Genomic DNA, 27,261 nt, shown 5'->3' with positions numbered 1-27,261 from the left:
CAGTCACTATTCCCTGAAAGATGGTATCTAATGAAAGATGACTACCTATGCATCACCCGAGAGATGAGGCAAAAGATTCTGGAGGAATGACATGCACCTCCATATGCTGGGTATAGAGGAATTGTCGCTACCACTCAGGCTTTAGAGAGGTATTTCTATTGGCCAGCTATGCGAAAAGACATACATCATTTTGTTACCGAATGCCTTGTAAGAAAACAATACAACGTCTGTGCTCAACAGATAACAGGATCTCGTACACAAGAGAGAAAACAGATAGTATGGAGAATAAAAAATTTGATTACTGTAGAACTGATACAATAGATGGCACTGCCTCCCAACCGTGCGCTCCTGTGAGAGGAGCTTCGATGGCATGCTGGATACAGTAGATGACAGAGGCTGGATGCTAAGGAATTAGGGTTACTGTAGCCAGTGATGAAATGGGCTTCACGGGCTTGCTCTTATATAGCCACCAGTCGTAGTCAGTTAGGCTCAATTGGGAGACCGACCCAGTCCGCCCAAACCGACCGACTGAAGGTCGGTTCCGAAATAGGCCACCGACCACACACAATAGAACCATGGCGCAGATTAGAGCAACTATCCTACGGTCTGCGTTTGGCCCACAGCCATCCGAGATCATCTGGGGCTCCAAACGGGCCCCGCAACCCGAGAGTGGACTACCCCGAAAAATGCTCCGTCTACCCTCAGTGCGGTCAGTCATGGGATGCCTTCCTGCACTTGCATGTAGCCTAGTTGGCAGTGTGCCAACTCTATCTGAAGCCGTCCAACCATCAAGCCACACATCGCCCCCATCTGGTGTCCAAACCAGGACCTATCAGATAACCGAGCTACTCAAATGCCTTCTCCTCATATGGGGGGCTTACAAGTTAGTTGGTTCCCGCGTAGTTACACGAGAGTGGAGCATTGATATCTACCCCCTCAATGTCCACCCGCAAGTGAACTTACTTTTTCGGGCCAATGCCAAGTCGATGAAGATGCCTCTCCAACAAGTCTCTTCCAAGAGCCTTCATGAAGATGTCCGTAGCATTTTCTGTAGTCAGACAGTACACCAAGTCGACCTCTCCATCCATGATGAGCTCGCGTACAAAGTGATATTGAATCTCAATGTGTTTTGTGCGAGCGTGGAACACAGGGTTCTTTGCAATCGCCATGCAACTCTGATTGTCACATGATAACTGCATAGGCTTGTTCTGCACTGCACCCATGTCCCCTAAAATCCTCCTCAACCACACTGTCTCGTAAGAAGCAAAGCATGCTGATTTGTACTTAACCTCGGTAGAAGAAAGAGCAACTATGGGTTGCTTCTTGCTGACCCATGACACAGCTCCAGATCCAAGTGAGAAACAGTAACTTGTCACTGATCTCCTGCTGTCCACGTCTCCTGCCCAATCCGAGTCATAGAATCCGATCAAGATGTTGCCCTTGGTATAGGTGATGCCATAATCAAGTGTGCCTTTGATGTATTTCAGCACCCACATCCCTGCCCTCCAATTGGTCTCCTGGGGCTTATTGGAAAACCTGCTTAGTACACCAGTTGCAAAACTGATGTCCGACCATGTGTTGCACAAGTAAGTCAAACTGCCCACAAGCCTTCTGTACTTCTTTCGTCCACCAGTGGTGATGAGTTTGAGAGCTTCATGTCAACCTCCATAGGGGTGCCAACTGTCTTGCACTCAGCCATGCCAAATGCCTTCAGTATCTCTCCAGCATACTTCAGCTGTGAAATGAAGATCTATTTTGGCTCTTGCCAAACTTCAATCCCCAAACAGAAATGCATCAGTCCCAGGTCTGTCATTTCAAACTCTCTTCCTAGCAAATGCTTTGTCTGCGAGATCTTCTCTTCATGGTTCCCTGTTATGACAAGGTCGTCCACATAAAGGACCACGATCATACACACGTCTCCTTCTCTGAAGATATACAAATTTGCATCAAATGGACTCCTCCTGAATCCGTTTTGCAGAAAGTAGGCATCAATCCGCTGATACCATGCTCGTGGGACCTATTTCAGTCCGTAAAGTACCTTCTTTAGTTTACAGACTTTACCTTCTGAATTGGGAAACAAAACCTAGTGGTTGTTCCACGTATACCTCCTCCTTGAGATCTCCATTCAGAAAGATGCATTTTACATCCATCTGAAACACGGATCAACTTCCTTGGGCTGCTAAAGCCAAAACACTGTGAATTGTGGTTAGTCGAGTTGTGGGAGCAAAAGTATCCTCATAATCAAAACCATGTACCTGTGCAAATCCTTTTGCCACGAGCCGAGCCTTGTACTTATCCAACGTGCCGTCGGACTTGTACTTGGTCTTATACACCCACTTGGTATCAATTACCTTGCGTTTTGATGGACGATCCACAAGGTCCCAAGTGTTGTTCTTCATTATGGAGCCATACTCCGACTGCATAGTCTCCATCCACCTATCATCACCCTGTGCCTCTTTAAGACACTTGGATTCGTCAGTACGGATCACATCTGTCATCAAAGCGTAGTTAACCAAGTGTTCATGCGCCCTTCTTTGCTCCTCTAATCTCTTGGACCGGCGGTGTTCGGATGGTTCCTCCTCAATGGCTGGAGGTTCTCTACCGTCAAAAAGCTGCTTTACCCACTTTGGGAATGGCCATTGCCGTTGTGGTTTGCAGGCTCTTCTTTCTCTTCTTTATCTTGAATCCTCCCAAGCACCGTTGGAGGAGTTCGGTCTGCTGTTGGTAGTTGTATTGGATGGATATCTTGGTCCTAGTTGTCTGGGAAGGAAGCATCCTCCTCCAATTGATGCGGCTGTTCTGAAAAGACCACATCACGACTTACTATTACCTTCTTGGTAGCAGGGTTATATAGACAGTAACCCTTCGCCTCTTCACTGTAGCCCAAGAAAATACACTTCCGGCTCTTCGGTTCCCATTTGGTCCTGTTAGCATTAGGTACATGCACAAAATAGTCACATCTAAAAACTCTGAAATGTGCAGCTGAAGGTTTCTTACCAGAAAAGGCCTGTAGTGGAGTCATCTCATTCACAGCCTTCGTGTAGCTACGATTCAGAATGTAAACTGCCGTGTTACATGCTTCAGCCAAGAAAGTCTTTGGCAAGTCTTTCCCTTTCATCATACTCCTGCCCATTTCGCAGATGACGCGCATCTTGCGCTCTGCTACTCCATTTTGCTGTGATGTATGTGACGGGGGTTTCTGCCTCTTGATCCCGTGACTTTTGCAGTAACTTTCGAATTTAGTTGATGTGAACTCTCCATCTCTGTCTGATCTCAACTTCTTCACCTTCTTCCCCGTTTCTTTCTCGACCATTACTTTGAGCTTACTAAAAGCCTCGTCTTTAGTCTTCACGAAGTATATCCATATCCTTCTACTGTAGTCGTCAATCAGCGTCATGAAGTAGTAGGAACCACCCAAAGCTTCCATCTCCATTTTTCGCAGAGGTCCGTGTGAACGAGCTCTAAAGAAGCCTTTGCCCTACTGGCCTCTTTAGGAAAGGGCTGCCGATGCTGCTTGCCCATCATGCAAGCTTCACGTACATCGGACAGATCTGTAATTTTTGATAGGACTGCAATTATTCCACTTTTATGCATCTCCTTTAAAGAACTAAGGTTTAGATGACCAAACCTCTCATGCCACAGCTTAGTGTTCTTCACATCGGCTCAAGCACTGAAAGCTGAGAGTTCATAGATGTTGCGCCGTGTACCTTTACCAACGACCTTTCCTTGAAGATCAAAGATCTGTGCACCATTCTTATCGAATTGAACTTTGAGGTCCCGATCCGTGATCGCAGAAACGGACAAATCCTCTTGATATCTGGCACATAAAGAACATCGAACAACTGTTTTACAACTCCATCTGACTTGAGAGCAATTGTACCTTTTCCTTTTGCTGGATATTTCGCATCATTGCCGACTGCTACCAAGATGTCATTCCCTACCGGCTGTAGAGAGGTATACCAATCCTTCCGACTGGTCATGTGGCGCGATGCACCACTGTCAATAATCCAAGGTTCATCCGCAGGTACATGAACTGCCTCTGTGCAAATCTCCTCAATTGCTACAAACAGCTCTACTGGTACTGCCTGCGCGCTGTTGTTGGACTCTTTCTTTACTCCGTTCTTCTCATCTGGAATCTTCTTCCGGCACTCATTTTGCTTGTGCCCTGCCTTGTTGCAATAGAAGCACTTGATCTTCTTCTTTCTTTTTTTATCAGAAGAAGAAGATGGTTTACCAGAGTCCTTATCCTTACCTTTCTTTGATCCAACATAGAAAGCCGAATCTTTTCCAGTCCTCGTGTTTTGACGCATCTCCTCCTCCAGAAGCATCGTGCTGAAATCCTCAAAAGTTGAGAGACCGATTTCTGTTCTGCGTATTCAGCGCCGTAACAAGACCGTCGTACTTTGGTGGGAGAATCCGTATGTACCTTCGTGCTAGATTATCGCTAGTGATGGTGATGCCAATCGCAGTCATCTGATCGCGCAAATTTTTCACCCTAGTGATGAACTTCTCTGCCGCTTCAGACTCAGACAATTTCTCGTTCGCAAGTTGAGTCTCCAGATTCTGAATCCGTGTCTCATTCGTGGTCTCGTACTGATTTTTCAAGACCGTCCATGCCTCCTCCATTGTGGTGACATGTTGAATTAACGCCATGACGGAATCACTTGCACTGCAAACAATAGAACACAGCGCATCTGCATTTCTTCTTGTCCACGCGAGAATCTCATTCGCAATTAATACTATCTGTTGTCCTGCATTGGCTGGATCCGGTCTCGCAACCGGCTTCACATCCACCCCAATAGCAGTATCCCAAAGCTCGTATACACTTAGGATGGTCTTCATCTTAAACTTCCAGAGTGGATAGTTAGTGCCGTCCAACTTTCCGCTTTCACCGAATGGTGGGATTCGCAGTCTTGCGGGCTGGACCATCTCTCATAATCTGCTCGCAAACAGAAACACACTACCAAATCTTCTTGCTAGAGCCCAAGCTCTGATACCATGTAAGAAAATAATACAACGTCTGTGCTCAACAGGTAACATGATCTCGTACGCAAGAGAGAAAACAGATAGTATGGAGAATCAAAAATTTCATTACTCTAGAACTGATACAATAGATGGCGCTACCTCCCAACCGTGCGCTCCTGTCAGAGGAGCTTCGATGGCGTGCTGGAAACAGTAGATGACAGAGGCTGGATGCTAAGGAATCAGGGTTGCTATAGCTAGTGATGAAATGGGCTGTACGGGCTTGCTCTTATATAGCCACCAATCGTAGTCGGTTAGGCTCAATCGGGAGACCGACCCAGTCCGCCTAAACCGGCCGACTGGAGGTCGGTTCCGAAATAGGCCACCGACCACACAATAGAACCGTGGCGCAGATTAGAGCAACTAACCTACGGTCTCCATTCGGCCTATAGCCATCCAAGATCATCTGGGGCTCCAAACGGGCCCCACAACCCGAGAGTGGACTGCCCGAGGAAACGCTCCATCTACCCTCAGTGCGGTCAGTCATGGGATGCCTTCCCGCACTTGCATGTAGCCTAGTTGGCGGTGTGCCAACTCTATCTGAAGCCGTCCAGCCATCAGGCCACACATGGCCCCCATCTGGTGTCCAAACCAAGACCTACCGGATAACCGAGCTACTCAAATGCCTTCTCCTCATATGGGGGGCTTACAAGTAGAGTTAGCTGGTTCCCGTGTAGTTACACGAGAGTGGAGCATTGATATCTAACATGCCTCACTTGTCAGAAGGTCAAATATGACAGGCGAAAGGCACTTGGCCTACTTATGCCTCTTCCTGTGCCTCAAGCATCATGGGAAAGTATCGCGATGGACTTCATTTTTTATTTGCCAACATCAAAATCAGGGAATGATGATATTTGGACTATCAATGATAGATTTAGCAAGCAGGCTCATTTCATTCCAGTACGCAAAACTATAAAGGCAAATCATATGGCTAAGGTTTTCATGGCACAGATCTTTAAGCACCATGATATGCCTAAGTCCATTGTCAGTGACTAAGATCCCAGGACGACCAGTTTTTTCTGGAGAGCCCTTTATGATAATAAGGGGACGAATCTGAATTTTTCTTCTTCTTTCATCCCAAGACAGATGGTCAAAGCGAAGTAGCAAATTCTATAGTGTTGCAGTTCACAGCTGCACAAAGAAAGCCCCCTTTGAGGTCATTTATGAGGACCAAAGATGAGCTTTTTGCAGCTGATCAGTATATCAGAGACCTCCAGACAGCTTTCAGCCAGGTTTGGACAGCCATAGAAAGGCCTCAAGAAAAGCATAAGAAGGCTGCAAATAAACACAGGAGACAGCTAGATCTCAAGCGAGGGGATTCGGTACTTTTGAAGTTCGAAAAAGCTAGGCTCCGCAAGCTTAAGGGCAAAGAAAAAGTGTATGCAAAGTTACCTCCCAGATATTATGGCCTTTTCAAGGTTACGGATGACATTAAGAAGGTTGCATACAGATTGGCACTTCCTGAACATTGAAGGATTCACAATGCTTTCCATGTGAGTCTTCTAAAGAAATATCAAGGTCCGGAGCCTACAAAGCCAATAACAGAGGATCATTGGCACTTCCAGAGCATTGGAGGATTCACAATGCTTTCCATGTGAGTCTTATAAAGAACTATCATGGTACGGAGCCTACAAAGCCACTAATAGAGGAGGATCCACCGGAATTGGATGAGCTGGAGGAGGTTCTTCAGCCAAAGCAAGTTGTGTACATACTGTACGCAAAAAGGCCCCCAGGGCAAGGAATTTTAAGGTAGCTTGTAAAATTCAAGAACTATTCGGCACTAGAAATTCTACATGTTAGGCATCATTTGAACATGCCATGTATATGTGGGACATATTTTAGACATTTTTGGCACTAAAAAGTACAATCAGGCGTTTCAAAACTTCTGCTTTTTTTTTGAAACGTTCTACGTTTCTACGTTTCAAAACGTTTCTGGTGACTATGCTCCAGTCAGAGAGTTCTCGCAATAATTAAGGCACCTTGACCCTCGGTCAAAGTCCTTAATTACGGCTGGGGTTGGCTACGGTCAACCGCGGAATTAGTTGTTTTACATGCACATGTTTGTTTGGTGGGGACACCCACAGTGACTAGGATTAGTCCACATATTATTATTTCCATGCAGAGTGCTAACAACTAATGGGTGCCATGGCTATGTGCTTCAATCAATTGTTGCAGGTATCAAGAGGGGTCGAAAACCCAAGCGCTATGGAGCGCAGCAAGCATTCCAGAGATCAACCGCATGACCAAGTGCTTCAAAGGCTCCAGAGTTGCCCTTAAGTGGCATGAAAACTAGCAAGTAGATTAGAATATGACATGTGGCATGTTGCCAAAGAAATGAGCTTGTGAGCCATTTGTAAAAATTGACTCACGTATGGATTTTGTAAGCAGCTAGCACGCTGAACTGTTGTACTCAAAAATTTCATTTGATAAAGAAATCCTTCGAAGGGGTCCAACACGTTTCAAGGTAGTATTACTAGAAATTCTACATGTTAGGCATCATTTGAACATGCCATCTATATGTGGGACATATTTTAGACATTTTGGCACTAAAAAGTACAATCACGGGTCTTGCACGACAATTGGTCCTTGGCCCTAGTGCTTGCAGAGTGAGAAGAAAGAAAGAAAGAAAGAAATTTTATTAAAGGTCCACGGAAGGCCATACATGGCCTATGGGACACAAAATCATCCGAAAGGAAAATACATCATCAACGATGCGCCAACTAGGTGGCCTCATCGTAATACCGCTAAGATGCCAAAAATGGCTACAAAAATCCTAGATACAAAATGAAATGAAATAGAGTACCAAAATTGCCTAGATACAAAATGTAAAATATGGAATATGAGGAACATCGTCTTCCCTAAGGGGTCTGTGATCCAAAGAAATGATGGAAGTCATGGCCATCGACCATGCCTCCTGCCATGAGTGTGAAGATCTGGGCAAGTGTCAAATGGGCTGCTGGCGGTGCCAAGTCTCCATGGAGCAATCTCCTCCGAAAATCTGCCATCATCCTCCGTCGTCTAGAAATAAAGCCACGGGTACGGCCTCTGTGTAAGATCATCCTGCGGTGCTGCCGGATCATGTCATATGTACATCCTCGGGGTGGAACCATCGGTGCTCTCTAGCAAGATGGGCTATCTCTGTGCTCATGGTCCTGCGCCTCGTCCTGCTCCTCATGAATAACCAGGTCTCTGGCAGGGATGCGACGGTGCTCTCTGAGGAATCTCTCTCTGTATCTGGTGATCTCCCTGATGAACAACGCTAAGCAATACTGATCCTCATACTCCATAATCCGAGAGAGAGGTCCAAATCCGTGCCCAAATAAACAGTGAAATCTGCCACGGATCTCATAATATAAAGGGCATCTGCAAACAAAGTGCTCCTCAGTCTCCACCTCCCCCATAGTGCAACAAGGGCATATCCTAGTCTCTCGCCTGGGTCTATGTCCGGTAGCTGTACGACGCATCCTACCGGCCTCAACGTCTAATCTGTGGGAAGATACCCTGAGCTGGCCCAAGGCAATCCTGAGTGAGTGCGACATATGAACGCCGATATATCCTGGGGATATGATGAAGCCATCCTCTGAAATCCTGAGAAAATGGTCACGATATGTGGCCATCTTCGTAGGAAGCTCCGTGGGATGAACCCAAGTGCGAAACGTGTATAGCTGCAACAAATCTGCCCTGATAACCTGACTGAGCTCATGTCGAGTGAGAGGGAGGCGAGGGGCATCTATGCTGTATCGAAATGGTGGCAGCCTATCCATATCCAAGCCCAGCGAGGTGAGAGAGAGAGAGAGAGATTGAGAGAGAAGAGCACAGAGAGCGTTGGATTTTTAAGAAGAGCGCTGAAGGGTTTCATTACGTCGTCATTTGTTAATTTGATCGTGAGAACAATTGGCCAAGTCAGGTTTCATCACCACTTTTTGGATTGCTGATTTGTACGGTTGTTTTTCCAAGCGCTAATAAAAGCTCTTTTCTCGGGGGAAGGGGGGGGGGGGAAGGACTGATCTGCATTTAGATCCAAATATTTATTGTATGAGGGACAAATTGCACATCTACTACTTTAATAATTTTCTAAACGATATATGCTCATTGGTAAACCTCAAAGTTGTTGGGAACATGGTGTGTGAGAGAGAGATAAAGAGCTAGGGAGTGAAGAAATGGTAGACAAATGTAAAATATATGAAGGCTTTCATTCATTCATCATCACTAAATGAGACAAGTGAAGTACAAGCCTTATAGGCTACACACTCACGCACTTGCACCAAGTGCATATGGGATAAGTCCCATAGTGACACGTGGCACTCACAGTCTAGTAGATGTAGCATAAATATTCTTGACCTTGTCGAAGTTCTCCTTGGCTCAAGTAGTGAAGTCAAGTTGATGAAGCAATTTGTTTACCAACCTCACACCAATAAGCGCCAGTGCTTTGTCATGCTGCTCATCCCTAGCTGAAAGTGGTGCTGATGAGTCTTCACCACGAGGACGAGGCTCCATAGTGTCAAACTGAGGTAGCAAAGGCAGCAAGCTGAATAGATAACCAGCCATAAAGAAGCTTGTCTAGGGCATGGAAATGAATCAGCAGCTTGAGAAAGGCGTGAATAAAAATGTCCAGCTGTTGGTGGACGACCTCAGAGGCTGCAAAATGCAAACCCTAATGAAAAAGCAGCAAGAATACACCTCAAAATGCAGAACTGAGTGAGCCCGAATCAAAGAGCAGCAAGTAGATGCCTCGAAATGCAAGAATGAGCCCAAGGGAAGAGCACTTGTGGGTGTGATGACTGCTCAAGGTGCTGCCATTGATCCAAAATCCTCAAGGAGGTAGTTGTAGAGGCACCAAATGCAAAAATATATCTCGAAATTTGTGAGGCAGCTTAGCAAAACAGCTCCAAGCTTCACCAAGATGCTGTAGTAGATGTGTAGATGTACCAAAATGCACCTGCAGGTCCGAAACTGACCAGGCGTCTCTCTAGAGTATTCCGAAATGTTGCAGTAGGTCACCAGTCCTAGATGAGCCAGAAGCTAGAAACAGCTTGGAGGTGGCTGGAAATCCAGCTCCAAGGTGATATTAGGGTTTTGAAATGCTGGAGCAGATGAGGAAAACACCCAAAATGTACCTCTGATATAGGCACTGCAATACTAGTTTAGGTGGGCAGCACCTACTAGCTCAGTCTTCAGCTCCTCTAGGTCTCCTTCACCCTCTAGGAATAGGCCCAAGGAAGCCCTAACTGCTGCTCCTGTCTGTTGTGTGTCGGTTGCTCCAGGTGATGAGTTGTGAGGCCCAAAGCCTCTCCTTATATAGGCCCCAATGCCTGCCAAAACAACCAACCAGGCAGGCTGGAAATGGCCGACCAAACAGGCCCACTTTCCCTCTGCCTTTCCAGACCTGGTCTGCTCCATAAAACCAGCCCATTGGGCCCTCAAAACTAGGGCCATAGCCCTCACTTCAAGGCAAGGGCCCCGCCCCTAGGTCTGCCCTATATATGGCCTGGTTGGCTGGCTCCAACCAGCAAACCAGCCCCTCCATATGGCCAACTCCTGCTACTGGTCTGCCCAGTCCTGTTGCGCCATCTTCTAGGTCTTGTTGCAGGCCGTACACCTGCCAATAGACCCCCGCCATGCTGCACCATGTGTGCTGCTCCAGATCCGCCTCTTCTAGGCCAGATCCACGCCTGGTATGCCCTACCATCTACTTCTACATAGGTGCCATCTGTTGCAGCCTCATCGCCTTTCTCTGGAGCTCCATCCAGCCACTGCCCGACTCCTGGACATGCCTTTGCTAGTCGCCTTCTCCACAGTGCTGATCCATGCTCCTGGAAAACTTCAGGTATTCTCTCAAACCCTAGGTTCCCCCCCCCCCCCATGCTCTCCTCATATGGGGTCTTACAAACAAGGAGGTGACCTAACCATTTCCAACAAGTCTAAGTGGCCAGTGCATGAAAAAGAGATCTATATTACGTGTTGAAAAAGTGGAGACATTATCTAATTGGATCTACTTTTGAGGTCTACGTGGGTAACTCTTCTTAAGAGTATTTTTTCAATACCTCTAACATCAGGGGTAGAGGACCCAGTGATCCAAGAATTTGACTTCGAGATCCATCATCAACAAGGATCTACCAACAAGGTAGCTGATGCCTTTGATTAGAATTGGTAGCATGATTCAACTTTGCTTCATAGAGACCCACTATGACCTATATGACTCTCTTAGGGCCTTTTTCCCGAAGATGATTTCTTCAAACATGTGTGGAATGAAGTACAAGCTAGGAATGCTCGTCTTAGTAACAGTATTACATTAGGAACCGTCTGTATTTCCCGAAGGGTATGGTCTGTGTACCGAGGGGGAGAGATACGAGACATCACTTGTTTGATTGTCATGGTAGTAGTCCCAATGCTAGTCACCCAAGGTTACAAAGAACTTTGGAACTTGTCAAAAGAACTCTTTTAACCTAAGCTTGATGCCGATGTCAAATTGTATGTTCAAAATTGGCAACAATGCTAAGTTGAACGCTTAAGATGTGGTGGCCGCTTGCATCCTTTGGAGATACCACACACAGGTACTCTCCTACATCTTGTAGGTGTGTACCTGTGAAGCCAAATTCTGGCTGAGGCCTGCTCGTGCCCTGAACTGCCCCCTCAAGGGGACCTTTTATAGAACCAAGAAGCCCTGAACTGCCCCCTCTAGGGAACCTTTTCTAGAGCCAGGAGGCAGTGAACAATTAATATAGCCAAGAAATACCATAATTTCAGCCACTTAGAGAATTATTACAGCCAACCAAGCAAATAATAAAAACCAAACAAATAATCACAGAATAAACACAAGGAGCTAGATTGCCCCTGCCGGACACCAAATTGGCCCTAAAAATTAGTTCCCCTCTCGGTACTTCTTTATCTTTATTTAGAAGACAGCAAAAGCGCTCTTTTGCAACTGTCCAAAACCAGCCAACTGAATATTCAGTTCACAGGCACTTCCGTCCTGCTATGCAATCAGTTCATGACTCAAATGGGCATCCCAGGCCGGAGCAAAATTCCATGGCAACCCTTATCAAGTATCTAGCTGTTCGATTCTAACCTGGCAGCTCTAGAGAAGTCCTGACAGGATAGATATGAACCAGGTCTGTCCTCGCAGCTCTAAAAGAGTCCTGGCAAGGCAGAGACCAGCCAAACAAACCCTGGCTGTTCTTGGTGCACTAAAAGGTTATCTGCAACAAGGCAAAAGCTTCTAAAGGTTCTGAGGCCTCTGTTGGGCTTCTGGGAAGAAGGCGACTTTTCAGGAGGCTTTGGAAACCCTGAAACAACTTCACACAAGCAGGCGACTTCTCTTTTGTCAGCTTTCAGGCACTCGACAAACAAAAGCATCCCAAGGATGATGAAAAGTAGTAAATCGACTTTCTTCTGGCAATCCTCTATCTCCCTAGCAGTAGGTGATGCAATTCTAGAGGCCCCTAGCAGTAGACGATTCAATCTGGGGGCTCCCAGGCAGTAGACGATGCAATTTGGAGGCCCCAAGGCTGAGAAACGATTTCTTCTAGAGGCTCCCTCGCACAAAAACAACTTCTTCTGGAGGCTCCCTGTCACAAAAACGAATTTCTCTGGAGGCTCTTGGACAAAAAAGAATTCTTTTGGAGGCTCCCTGTCACAAAAACGAATTCGTTTTGGAGCTTCTAGCAACCTTAGCAGCTCTCAAACAACACACGGCTACTCTAGCAGTAAAAAATCAGCAAGGCGATTTATTAGAGCAGCCCTGGGGCACTTTCCCAGCCTATGATGTACCTCTCTCTGCCTTCCTCTAGTCCAGAAACATGCCTCAAAGCCAATTTCGACTTTTTGCCTTGTCCCAAAAGCCAGCTTGCCAAACGTGGCTCTTGGAGCTATTTCTAGCTAAAGGGATTTTGTAACAATGGCTCTTTCACATTGCCATATTTACTTATTATTATTTTTAATTTCTTGAGATCTCATTTTTATTGACCACACATGTGTATTCTCCTATGTGAGTTCTTGTGACAAGGCTTCATATCCTGGCCGGGCATCTTCTGCTACCATGTGCACATCTTCATCAGCAGTTCAGAGTACTCTCTTTTCATGGCTGATCACCGTGCATTGCTATTTCCAATATAGTACTTGTCACCTTTATTGTGACCCTTTTAGGACATCAAAGCTCTTATCGCCTTCAGTGCGATCCATTGCCTTTAGTGTGATAGGTCGCTTTCAACGCAACCAGTCACCTTCAACGTGGCTCTATCACCTTCAGTGTGATCCACCGTCTTCAGTACGGTCTTGGTTTGCCATCTCCAGCATGGCCTATGTTTGCCATCTTCAGTATGGTCTTTTGTTACCGTCTTCAGCACGGTCTCTCTCTTCACCATCTTCAGCATGGCCATGGATCTTCAATATCCATCATAGTCACATCCAGTGCAGGATGTCGGAAGTTAGTGCATCGGGTGGACTTCACGCGAGTGAAGTTACGAGTCGAATGACTATATTACCGGATCACCCTCCACCTAGTATTAAATTACCAACATGCCGTACGAGACTCATGACGCTTCGCACATCCACAAGGGTTCTCCATACCCGATTGTTCTACCCCTAACACCTTCAATGGCTATGGGAATGAGCCTTGGTGTGTTAGGCTATGATGTTTAGTCAATGAGGATAGGTCTAGATTGTGAGTTGGAAGTGATCTCAAAACCCAGTCCATGAGTATCAGGTTTCTAGGGCTTTTCGAGAGCTAAAGATGGTTCCAGTTTAGTAAAATTCTGAGTTGTTTAGAACTAGATACAAGCTGTTTAAGTTCTTGGGTTAATTGAGTCCTAGGCCCCAAATTAATTAATTGTGTGCATGGGTAGAGGCGTCAAAGGGCAAAACTTTTAAGAGACCTAATTATAGTATTCAAATAACTCCTAAAAGCTATGCTAACATAGAATAACAAATCAAATACTATAGTCAGAATATAAAGTCTTAGATATCGTTTTTTCATCTTTTCACATCTTTTTCAGCCTGCTTTTAGTGCTTTCTCAGCCTTTATTAGCTTTCTGCTTTCTCCAAAGGTCTATATAAAGTTTGGGCTCAGTACAATTGCTCTCTTTGCAAATTTGCACCCTCACCCTGCTGCTCTCTTTGCAAATTCGCCATGTTCCTAGCCATCCTCCTGTTGTCCAACGTGATGACTGATTCAGCCTATCTTTCTTCCTTTCCAGCCCCAAGACGAGTTATGGGGCAAGTATTCTTTGCGTATTTCACTTATATCAATCACTACACTTTCTTTTATGCGCTTTTTTCTTGCATTCAGTTTCGTTTTTTGTCTTTCAGGCTACTAGAAAGTGATTTTTAGATTTCGTTTTTCACTCATAAGGCTTTCTAAAACTGAACATGTTCCAAAGTTGAAAACGCTAACCGCTTCTTTTGTGGCCTTTGTGTTACAGAGTCTAAGGTTTCTATATTGACCCTAACCGGCCGAATCTGAGTTTCCTGTGTTTCAAGGATAAGTGGGACCAAACCCTTTATGCGGCTTTCTCAACCTAGTACCGGGCCAAGGACTTCCAGTGCTTACTTTCTTGGATGATTCTCAGTCATATGTACATCTAAGTCCCAGTTTGAAAAGGAAGATCATTGTAATAGTCCTATATTTGAGTCTTGGTCTAGAACTCTGGATATCCCAGAGGGGGTTTTGTCCAAAGATCTGTACTACCATTGTAGTGACATTGAATATTTAAAAAAATACAACTTGGTTTATCAAGTTGGGGGGAGCGGCCTCATTCTCACCCAGTCGGGTGCCGGTGTACTTGTCTCTATCTCTTTTATTTTCCTATTGTTATGTGGTGTGAATGCATTTAAAGTTGTGGTATTTTTATGTAGAATTAATAAAAGTTCTAAAATTCTAAATTTATTAAGTAAATCGACCGTGAGCATGACTCTGATAGATTTCCACCCCTCTCTAACCTTCAGTCCCTTGCCTTGGCCCGTGGAATTAATTGCACTATAAGTTGTCCATTGAACTGTTTTAATCAGTTGGAGGCTAGGGCAATCACTGTAAATTCCTCAAACTTAGAAATTCACATCCCCGTGACAGACCCCCCTCTTGAAACATTGCAAATGTCCCCGTTTGCATCGAGCTTTTTGCCTTGTTCCATCAGAACCTTAGCATAAGTCTCAAAGCACGTAGAAGCTCAAAGCCTCAATTAGTTAAAAAACACAACCAATCATCCTTCCAAAAACAGCAGACCAGTGTAACCAAAAAACACATTTCGCCCAGGCGAAACGTGTAGAAACATTTCGCCGAAACGGGCAAAACGCCAGTGCATTGGGTGAAATGCCTGGTGCCAGACTGTTATTGTTTTTTACTCTTTTGAGAGTGCTCAGTGTGCATATGTGTATCTAAGAGCTCTTTTGAGAGAGAGAGAGAGAGAGAGAGAGAGAGAGAGTTATTTCTGTTTGATATATAATTTATATAAAATATAATTTTTTTACCCGTTTCTAGACGAAACGCCTGGCAAAATCTAGAAACGTTTCTTGTGACACTGCAGCAGACATACATGCTCAAATAGACAAGATGCTCTGTATGGCCATCCCGCAGGACCCACAGATAATTTATCCTCTCATGGACATCCTGTAGGACCCAGAGCACGAGGTACATCAAGAGCATATGCAAGCACTCAATGCATGTAAAGAAGCACTTCTCAAGATCATTTACCCACGTTATGGCCATCCATCTAGACCCACAACTTTTGGTACATCATGAGTATACAAGATCAATCCATGCATGCAGACATACATCCCATCCATTCTTTCCAGACATGTTCCTCTCGAATGATGATTTACTCAGATCCTCTTATGGCATGTCCCGAAGGTCCATAATCCGGTACACAAGGAACAAAACACAGAAAAGTACACAATCGAAAACACAGGGATTCACCGAAAGTGAACCCAAGTGCCATCAGAATCATGTGGCAATGACCGCAGTTTACCACTCTGTTTTTGTTCTGGCAGGTAGGTCATCCTGCTTCTCGCCGATAGCAATGACCGCAATATGTTATCCTTTCTCAGAAATACAAATAACACTGCTTCAACTTGCACTACACAATTACTGTTGCATATTTATATGAGATAGCAAACCATATCCAAACACAAAACCATCTCGACGGATTTGGCAAGCTCTGCCATTTTCTTACATGTACCCGTATATTCAAGATTACAAGATAAACAAGATATACATTCCTGCTCTGCAATCAGTAGATAGGCATCCCAGTCCGATGCAAAATTCCATGGCAACCCTTATCAAGTATCTCGCTATTCAAATCTAACCTGTGGCACCAGGAAACGACCAACCCTGGCTGTTCCTGGCATACTGAAAGGTTATCTGCAACAAGGCAAAAGTTTCCGAATGTTCTACGCCTCTGTTGGGCTTCTAGGAAGAAGGTGACTTCTCAAGAGGCTCTAAAAACCCTGAAACAACTTCAGACAACCAGGCGACTTCTCTTTTGGCAGCTTTCAGGCAACCAATGCCTCTCCCTGCCTTCCTCTAGTCCAAAAACATGCCTCAAAGCCAATTTCAACTTTTTGCCTTGTCCCGAAAGCTAGTGTGCCAAACGTGGCTCCTGGAGCTATTTTTAGCTAAAGGTCTTTTTACCCCCTTCAATCCCTTACGTTGGCCCATGGAATTAACTGAACTGAAGTGTCCTTTGAACTATTTTAATTGGTTGGAGGATAGGGCAATCACCATAAATTCCTAAAGCTTAGAAATTCACGTCTGCGTAAAAGGCTAGGTGTCTTGCTAGCCCTGTACCACCTGTTCCGCCTTCAAATGGGCCCATGGCTGGGCATCTTTCAGTGCCATAGCAAACACTAAAGATAGGCAAATGCACAGCCCTCCAAGCGGACAGTAGGACAACCAGCTCTAGTGGGTTTGATTGCCCCATGTGGCTGCCCAGAAAGACATTGATTGCTGGCCACATGGCAGCCTGTTCCCTGCCCATGTGGCATTCTCTCACTCTCTCCTCCCCCCTAATTCTGCACGTGGCACAATCTACACTAAACATCCCATAGGTGTCAAGTCTCATTGCTCTTCTCATTTGGGGCCTCACAGGTGGGGCATTAACCCTGAATTTCCAATAGAGCCACATGGGTAGTTGGCTTGCAGAATGTCAAGGTTGACAACAGCAAAAGATAAAGGGAAAGCATAAAAAGTGAACAGGAATCGTCAGGATAGAGCGCAGTTTTACGCTAATCAGAAGTGGTCACCTCAAGTTCTCTTAGGGTGCCAATGGGTTTATTTTATGACCCTAAATATTCTCAAGTATATGTGTACTGGTCAAGTCTATAAGCTACCTTCATGCTTTTGTGGTCCTTTCTTGATTCTTAAAAAAATCAATGAAGTGGCCTACAAATTGTGTTCAAGTACACCCATTCTTTCATGTCCGTAGACTAAAAGAGAAATTGGGTGCCGGAGATAATTTAGTCCCTAAGAACGAACTTGTACCACTCGAGGACTTAACCACTTATTGTCCCATGAGGGACCGATAGCTTAGGAACAAGGCTGTTCCAAAAGAACTGGCAATATTTTTGTATATCCACCAGGTGAGTCCTATCTTCCCTGCTCGGTCTAGCCCCAATATTTTTCTTGAGAAATGATCATCTTGTCTTTGTTAAGCAACTACAATCCCCAAGCAACTACAATCCCCAATTCAGGGGCAAACAAACCAGCAGCCAGCAGGGCCATGCTGTCGGCTAGAATCAGGCCGACCAGCTGGTCTGGCCAAGCTTTGCGTAAGCAATAGCGCCAGCTGTGGTAGTGATGTTAGCTTTAAGGACATCAATGTGTAATGAGGGATTTAGGCATGAGATGAAAGCATAAAGGCGATCATCCTCAATTAAACCATCAATCTCCAGCACCAATGTGGTGAACTGAGAGATGTAGGAAGACAGGGAGCCTGTTTGCTTCAACTGTCGGAGTTTTTATCGTGCTTGGAAGTCCGCATTGGCAGGTATGAACTGCTTACGGAGCACGTGTTCAAAACATTCCCATGTTAACACACTTTTGCCGTCCTTTAAGCGTCTTTGCCACCATAGAAAAGCTGTATCCTTGAGGAGGGAGGCTGCCAAGGCGATCTTTTTGCCTTCAATGAGGTCAACAGTATCAAAATACATGTGCATTTTTGCGAGCCATTGGTCAACTGTTCAGCGATTGCGTTGACCAGTGTAGGCTTCCGGAAGTTTAATGTCAAGTCTTTTAGTTTTGGAAGCTTGGAGTAAACGGTAGAGGGCACGGAGTTCAGTGTTTTCTACCTCTGGTGGGAATGAATCCGCATAGTCGTCTGGTTGCGTCACGTCATCCTCTGTAAGTGTGGTACTGCGAGAATCTTGGAGTTGTTGGACTTTCTGGACCAAGTCGGAGATGCTGTCTTGAAGCTGGGAAATTTGAAGTTGCAGTAATGTTTCGCTTTTATGTTGACTTCAAGGGTCTTTTTTGGACTTGAGTCGCTGATCTCTAGAGAGGTTGCACGCGAGCGTTGCGACATAACTGAGGTCCTCGTGAGAAAAGCACGAACCTACGCTCTAGTTTGTACCATTCCTGGAAGAAGATTCGGGCTGCTCCCTGAGAATGCTCATGTTGGAGGGGGCAGGAGAAGCAGGATGGAACCAGCCGTGGAAATTTGGTAAAGGAGGTCCTGTATGAGGTAACACTGGTGATGCCGAAATGGGTGTTACTGCTCGTGAGAGTACAGTAGGTTGCAAAGTCCACGGATCTAAGAAGGGATAACGAGCTGTTGTCGGGAGTGGAGGATATCCAGGAGAAGGAGTGCCTTCAGAGTGTAAATACTGTCGTGGGGAAGGTACAATATGTAAAGGAGGATATCTGGGAGCTGAAGGAGGTGGAGAGTACCCTGGAGATGCTGAAGCTGAGGGGTAAAAATCTCTCCAAAGATGGACAGCAAACTCGTGAGGAATATCGGGTTCTGGGTATCTTCATGTCTCGTGGAACACAACCTGGACGGTGCTGAGGAAGTAATGTAACTGAGGTGCCTCACGCAGAAGGTATAGTATGTGGTCCAAATCACTAGGAGGGCACGTGACACAAAAGACCCACGATGCCAAAGCTCCGAAATGGGCTGGTTGTGCAATCTGAACACGATATTGTGTGGTAGATGATGCCTGAGGTGTCCTTGAAATGTCGGGTGAATTACCAAGGGTTTCCATGCTTTAAGGAAGCGTCTTTCATTTGCTGAAATTTGATAATGACAAGAGAATCCTTAGAAGTAGAATGGAAAGAATCCACCTGGCATTGATGTAATCTGCCAATTTGTTGCGTAGAAAAGGCCTGCAGATTTCTGTCCGGAGGTCCTTGTTGCAGTGGGTTGCAACAAATCTGGGCCTGGCTGGTCCGGATTGGAAAACAGGAACAGGGCGCATTTAACAGGCTGTCTTCATCGCGATTGAGGGGCTGAACCGCTGCTGAACTGGCAGGTAAGGTGGCGAAACAAGGGGGGGGGGGGGGGGAATGGAGGCTGGCAAAACCAGGCTGCAGCTTCCAAGGCTGATTTGCGGCAGATATGGCAGGCTGACGCTGATCTAGCGCTGCAGGCTGACAGGGAACCAGGGCCGAAAACTGGCGAGGCTAGGGGCTGCATATGGAAGGGGCGCAGGGCAGCGAATGGCGAGGGCAGGGGCTGCGTAGGTAGGCCAACCTGTTTGACGAAAATTTGTACGGGCGTTGAAATGGATCGTCCCTTTTGTCTTTTCGTTTGTGCTGCCTACGTTGGGTGGTTGCCCAAAAAATGTAAAGGGTGGGTTTATTTGACCCTTGGGTAATCTAGGGTAGACCTAAGGTTTGGGGCTGGGTTTTCCTTTTTAACCCCTCTAGGTACCCTTTTATATAAGGTGCTTGGTTCCAAAAGGTGTGCCTATTCGAAGGGGTGTGACCCTTGGAATAGGTGCACCTTTTCATGAAGGGGTGTGTCCCTATTTGTAAAAGGGGTGTCCCCACATGAATAGGTGTGTCCTTTTTGCCACGATGGGGTGTGTCCCTTGAGTGAGGAGTCAAGACTCTTCGTCAAAAGGTGTGTCCGATGGTGGAAAAGGTGCGTCCCTTGGTTTTGGGACAGCCCAAGCACATGAAAAGACACGATTTTTGTCGTGTCCATTCACATCAACTCGTGATATTTGGGAGATGGAGAGGCCATTGATGACTTTAGGCAGGGTTGGCCCTAAAAATTTTTACGCTCATTCTCTCCATCTCTTCCATGCACAATGTGCACGGATATCCTTCTAGCGGAAAGAGATGTATCAGATAGGCGCTAGAAGGTGGAGGGCATTTCCTACAGGCAGGAGCGAAATTTGCTCTGATACCACTGTAAGAAATCCTAGATTTACTATATTTAGAAATGTGCTAAGGAACAGAAAGGAGACTGAAATAGCAGAGAACAAGGAATATTTGTATTGCTTGAAATAGAGGATAGAATCACTCACACCTCACTTCCTCTCTAGCTCATACAACACTCAGAAAACTGAAAGAGAGATAGGCCAAAACTCAGATATATTCCCCCACAATGGTGGGCAACAAAAGCTCAAGAGAGAGCATGTACAAACAGCCCGAGTGCTGTCCAAAAGATGCTGAGTCTCTTCCTCTCCCTATGCGCTTGCCTGTGTTGCAAGGCTTGCAAGTGCAGGTGATGAGGAATGAGGGGGGAAGGGGGAGCTATTTATAGGAGGGGCTAGGCCCCTTGATTTGGCCAACCAGGGAGTCCGCTCCTTGTCCTAGAAACCGACCTGCCAGCCCACCAACCGACCTGACTGGTCAGCCTTTGCTGGCTGGTCAGGCCGGCTCAGGTCTGCCCTATAAAGGGCCCATAACCAGGGCTTATGGGCTGCTGTTGCAGCTGCCTAGTCTGCCCATGCGCAGGTCCAGGGGTGCCTTGAACAGCGCACCATCTTCTTGCTGTTGCATGGGCTGCCAGACAGGTCCATCTTCTTTCCTTTTCTTCTTCCCTACCCCCTATGGTCTCCTGCCCCCTTGTCCCCTCAAATCGGGGGCTCACAGCCTACAGGTGGGGCAGTGACCTTCTAACAAGATGTTCCGTACAGTCCGTACTACAATAACGCAGGCCTGACAGGTCCGTACAATTCGGTGCCAGCAATAAATGCTCCCGTACAGGTCGTATGGCTCGCACGTGTGAGAAAACCCGCCCATACAAAGCAATAAATGCTTTCGACTGATGTCCGTACAGTCCGTACAGGCTGTACGACTGTCCGTACAGCACACGTGTGAGAGAGATGAACCGCAGCAGGCTGAAAATCCACCAAATGTTGAAGAAAATGCAGAAAAAACAGCCTCCTTTGCAGCAGGTGCTCCCAAAATGTGCTTTCCCGCGATGAAAAGACCTGGAGAAGCCCTAAATGCTCAGACGTGTGTAGAAACCAGCAAGACCAGCAGGAATGAGGGCTCAGGAGGCTGCCAAGCAGCTTCGGAAAGCTGTCAATGGCTGAGTGAATGGATTCCCAACCTGCTCTAATACCACTATTGGCTAGGGCAAGCAATGGAAGCTCAAAAACGGAGATAAGAAGGAGAAAAACGAGATGCTGTGATGAATTGCTGCAAAACTGAGAATGGAGGCTCAAGAGAGCCAACATAACAAAACCCTAGGGTTAATTGCCTAACTGGACTAAGTGTCCTAACTGACCTAGGTGGTACATGTACTAACAGTACCAATAGTCCTAACTGACCTAACTGACTATAACTAGGCCTACAAGGCACATACCAAGGAATAAGTGGCACTATGGATAGCCCATAGAATGGCCTACAAAAACGCCCCCTTCAAAAAAGCTTTTACTTTCCTTATCTTCTCATTAAGTGGTGGATCATGATCAAATCATCCACATAAAGGACAATTATCATTCTCATGTCCCCCTTGAATGGAGGTAGGGGTTGGCAATTATGAAAAAGGCCAATCTCAGTGAATTAGCCGTTGATGCATCGGTACCATGCCCTTGGGGCCTGTTTCAGCCTGTAGAAAGCCTTCCTCAATCTACACATTCGCTTGGGGCTGCTACACGTAAACTTCCTCCTCCAAGTCTCCATTCAAAAAGGCATAATTCATATCCATCCGATAGATGGGCCATGTATGGTGGCCAATGCAATCACTGTCCAAATTCGAGAGAAATGTTTTATCATAGTCAAGACCCTCTACCTATGCATATCCCTTGGCCACGAACCTGGTACCATCTGACTTGTGCTTTGCTTTGTAAATCCACTTGGTCCCAATCACCTTCCTCTTTAGCTGCTACTTGCATCTTGGATCCAATTTGTTCCTAGTGTCTTTGTGAGCATGCACCTATGGCGTCAGAACCAAAAACTCTTAAAAGGCTTAATGACAAGCATTTCACCTGAGTATGTCTGAAAAGGTGTCTTCCCTGCTACTAATATAGTCAACATCGTATTCAAGATGTGGACAGCCGTATTGACTCTCTCCACCCAAAATGACCTTGGATCCCTAAATCTCCACTATAGTACAATTCTCCCACTCACAAGGTGCACCACCCCGTTTAGCTGGGATGTCCAATGTGGTTGTTGAGATTCATGTGTCTAACGTTCAAACACGTTTACTCTCCCTTAAGACACTTCTAGACACGCTTGCAATAAAATGCTAAAAAGCCCTATACTTTGGAAATTGGACGCCGTGCATGCGCAATCCAATCTTTGTTCAACTGCTAAGAGCTGGTCCCTTACCACCTTCACCTTGGTGATGTGATCTTGAACTGAATTCCCTTCCATCCTCATGTTGAATAGTTCCGTCTCAAGGTCTAGGTTTTTGTCCCTTAAGATAGTTCAAGCCTCATGCGCCATCACCACAAGCTGAAGACACTAGATTACAAAAAATATGGCCGTGCTCCATCTTATAGTACCCAATCCTTATTGCTATTGGATGCATAGGTGTCACAACTGCTATACTTTTGGTCTTCAGGTTTTAGCTCCACGCCTTCCATTATCTCCTAGATCATTCAAAGCCCGAAGTGACTTTCCAACTTCATCTCCTAGAGGGGCTGGTGCCATCCAACTTGTCCAACTTGGGATGGGTAGTCAACCCGCCATGGCAAGAGATAGATAGCTGTAGAAAGAACTAGATACTTCACAAGACAAGCGGAAACTATAAACAACAGTACCTTGCAGAAACCACGGTCCCCTCTTCCAAGTGTTTAGACCTATATCTAAAAGGCATTTGTTTTTTGATTTGATATTTACATTACGTGAGGAGGAGGGGGGATGGGAGAGGGTACACATCAATCCTCCCAAAAGGGAGTTACCTCAATTAAAGCAATCTCTCTTCTACACACATAAGCCCTACCACTACTGCATAGAGCACTATGTTGTACCTAAAAGGGACCAAACCTTATAATTAAGCAAGAAAGAATCATATCCAACCCACCATCTCAGGCTATTTCCCCTTTCATTCCCCCCTTCATTAATGTCCCCTGAAGATTAAATGCCTACCGGCGAGCTAATCATCTTCAGATGCTCGGTTATGGGAAGCTTTGCTGTTGCGATTCCTTGACTCCTCGCTTTCTCAAGAGTTAGACCTTTCCATCTATTGCGATCCACTAGGCCACCTATGATGTATATCTTAGAGACCTCCAACTGCTCTATAAGACAGTCTGAGTCGGCCGTCAGGTAGACCAAATCACCCTTTCTGTCTTCGAAAACTTCCAGGTAGGAGTGTTCCTCCTTGTGAAGAAGCCAATTCTTAAACCCCGAAATTCTTGCGAATTGAGTAAGGATCTCCCCAGTACATCCAGTGAGCAAGAAGCGCACGGGTACAACCGCTTTTGCGTTTGCCGCATAAGAGTACATAACCTGCAAAAAATCAGCTGTTATAATCAAACATAGGACATAAACCACCCTCGTCAATCGAAGCTGGATTTCAGATGTGTTTGACGCACCTGTTGCACCAAGCTAACTATTTCATTCGACTTCATGCGATCACAAAACTCTAAATCGAGCACCAAGTTTTGACCATTTTCCATCGCTTGCCGTAGCCTATCCTTCTTGCTGTACGATTTCTCCTTTCGAGCCAACCTCTTCTCCAACCTTTCTTGCAATGCCTTCTCCTGCTCTTCCGCTGATAAAGAGGCACGTTTAACTTCCCACTCTTTTCTCTTTCTCTCTGTCTCCTGATGCCTTTTAGTCTTCTCATAAGCTTTCCTTTCCAACTTCTGAGCCTTGTATCTTTCCATCTTCTTGAGCTTTTTCTGCGCATTTTTGGAGCGAGGCATCACCTGCTCTGGTAGTCCCGTCAAACACGCGTTTCCGTTTCTGTCTACACCGACTGAATCGATAGTATCGTTGTTTCCTTCGACATCATCTGAGCTTTCACCTTTTTCTCCGCTTGGACTAGTGTCCCTCTCGAGGACGTTGAGGGACTGACGCTTTCTATCATCCATCTCTTCTTCCAGGACCTTCGAGCTTAAGAAGCAATCAGCACGGTTTGGTGTGTACCAAAGGCAGGAGCTATTCTTTCGTTTACTGTTGGTGCAAGGGCGGGCTGTGGAACAGCAGCATTGCAAGGAATGTGTAGACCTGGTATAGAAGATATACGAAAATTTCAGCCCTGTACCAGCAGCCACAGTTCCCATTCCATTTTCAAATGAATGCCGAAACTTGATGGAGTTCTTCTCTCTTTAATCTTTCTAATCAGGTAGAGATGACGAGGTAGTGACTTCATATGGCCATTTGTTTTGCCTTTTGGGCTTTTGAGTTTGAGATCAGTCTTGTGATCTTGTTCCTTGCTAGGTTACTCTTAGGCTCAAGTTCTCATCACGCTCCTCAACCTTGGACTTATGATCACCATCTCTCCTTGCTCGTCACCCCCCTTGGGCTTCTATGTCCATATGTCCTTTTCTTGGTTCTTCCAAGTCTCTCTCTCTCTCTCTCTCTCTCTCTCTCTCATGTGCCTAGTTTTCTAAAGTGAGAAGCCTGCTCATCTTTCAAAGCATGATTAAACATCTCTTGCATCAAATCCAGGGTGAAGAAGAACTAGGATTAGCATCCACAATTTTCTTTTAAACCTCCTCTAGCTCGCTCTTCATTATAAACCTAGTAGGCACCCTATGTGCCCGTGTTCTTTTTTTAGGCAAATGTTAGAAAATTAGGACTCCCTCTATAATTCCATCCACGTCATAGTACAAAACTACTTCCATTACATGATTAGAAACATAGGAAAGTTGCCCAACAGATCTGTACCAGCAAATAATTGGTATGATGATGAGCACAAAGGGATTGGGCAACATTGGCATTCTGAGACCAAATGAGGATACTCGAACCATGAGCAAACCAAAAAAAAGTATCAAGGTTTGGTGCAACGAACGAAATAACAATTTCTAGTCCACCATGAACAGAAGATCTTAAGTGTCTTGTACAATAGTAATTCCAAATAATTCAGGATGAAGCTTTTGGAAACATCGTCACCATGTCCTAAATCCTAGTCTTTGTAAAGCATATCCAAACACACGTCATGATGCATCTAGCCAACCCATACATGACACAGAGGACATCCTTCATCCTACCACCTCTATACTCTTTAGCATGACACATTAAAAAAATTCATTAAGAAGATTTGTTTGAGGATCCATCTCAACATCATGTTTCATATTGTTGCATATTACTAACGCCAAGAGAGTGCTAAAAGGGCAAAAGGATTGGAAGCCCTAATGCTAAACCTAAAGGGGTTCGTATATATTCATTATTTTGTAACCAAAACATTGTTTAGTTAGTAATTTGTGGTGTGCACTCTAGCTATGCCTTCTTCCTCAGCTCCACTCTTCTCCTCACCCTCTTTATATTGTTCAGTGTATCATACCATCCTTGCCTTTCATTGAGACATTGTGATCCTTTCTTCTTGTGGGGAGATTGAGTGGTCCATTGACGTCTTTTTCTCTTATCAAAGTAAGAGAGCTTGAAGCTTCCTTGTGTGAGATTCAGAGCTCATGAGTTGTCGAGTATTTATTATCTTTTCTATTTTTAGAGAGAGAGAGAGATTACCATTCGAGTTTCACCCAATTTCCCTCTAAGTTGTCCTATCCTTTGTGTGTTTAGAGAGAGAGAGAGAGAGAGAGAGAGAGAGAGAGAGAGAGAGAGAGACTAATCTATTCTTCTTCCAAATCTAGATGCAATTATTATAGTGACCATGCAGATCAGAATCCATGGTACATTGATTGTCTCATATGATAGGTTATTTTAAATGGTCTAAAGATATCAAACCATTATACTGATTCAAGAATCCTATCTACAGTGTAGATAACACACTAAAACCTCAATAAAATGTAGTAGTTAAAAGGGAGAATAGGACTTTAGAAGACAGTGCTAGAGCAATGCTTACTGAGAAACATCTTCCAAATCAGTATTGCATAGAAGCAAACCATTATAATGATCCAAGAATCCTATGTACAGTGTAGATAGCACACTAAATTGTCAATATAATATAGTAGTTAAAAGGAAGAATAAGAGTTTAGAAGACAGTGCTAGAGCAATGCTTAGTGAGAAACATCTTCCAAATCAGTATTGCATAGAAGCAATCTACATTGCCAGCTACTTTCTTAATAGGATTTTGAATGAACCCGTTCAAGGTGTGACACCTTATGAGTTGTTCACAAGATACAAGCCACACACTAGGCATCTCTATATACTTAGATGCATAGCATATGGTCACATACATGATGATCATCACATAAAAAGTTAGACATAAAGTAATGCAAACACATCATGGTTGGCTATAGTGATGAGAGAAAAGCTTACAAGTATTCTCCCATCACTAGATGACTAGTACCAAAAGGTTTTGTGCAACAATATGAACAATATTATGATGAGACTTATTTATCAGTGGCCAAGATTGGACTCCATAAGATTTTGATATCTCTAGCCAAAATGCTTTCCTCAACTGATACTTAGAAGAAGTATACATGCAACAACTACTAGGGTATGTTGAACAAGGCAAAGAGAATCAAGTTTGCCAATTGAAAACACACCAAAAAGTTGGTACGTTAGAATTGGCAAGTATTTTATTATCTAGGATACAACAAGTCAAATGCAAATCACACTCTCTACTACAAAGTTCAAGGGGAAGACCTTACCATTGCACCTTTGTATGTAGATTATCTGATTTTATGAGAGGAATAGCTACATCATCAAGCTTACAGAGTTTGACATGAAAGATCTTGGACTTATGCATTGTTGTCTTGGCAATTAGTTCTTGAGAAACT

The 27,261-nt window shown here is 45.0% G+C and overlaps 1 protein-coding gene across 4 annotated transcripts in view; it reads right to left on the bottom strand.

Annotated features, from left to right (window-relative positions):
- TRM10 (tRNA (guanine(9)-N1)-methyltransferase-like protein) overlaps nt 1-24,863 on the bottom strand; it is a 40,813-nt gene extending 15,950 nt beyond the window's left edge. For 2 of the 4 annotated variants that reach the window (XM_087372524.1, XM_087372525.1), the window contains exons 1-2: nt 23,947-24,862; nt 23,501-23,860 (exon numbers count right to left, since the gene is read on the bottom strand). In XM_087372524.1, coding sequence (XP_087228650.1) covers nt 23,501-23,860; nt 23,947-24,639 — 1,053 coding nt within the window. In that variant the 5' untranslated portion in view covers nt 24,640-24,862. Of the gene's footprint in view, nt 1-23,500; nt 23,861-23,946 lie in introns of all 4 variants that reach the window. The other 2 variants (XM_087372526.1, XM_087372522.1) reach the window with 2 other exon arrangements.
- Nucleotides 24,864-27,261: the final 2,398 nt, after the last annotated feature.

Source organism: Dipteris shenzhenensis, chromosome 3 (genome assembly GCF_047967505.1).
Source record: "Dipteris shenzhenensis isolate YYH24624 ecotype China chromosome 3, Dip_SZ_1.0, whole genome shotgun sequence".
Classification (NCBI taxonomy): Eukaryota; Viridiplantae; Streptophyta; class Polypodiopsida; order Gleicheniales; family Dipteridaceae; genus Dipteris; species Dipteris shenzhenensis.
This window is presented reverse-complemented; position numbering and strand designations above follow the sequence as displayed.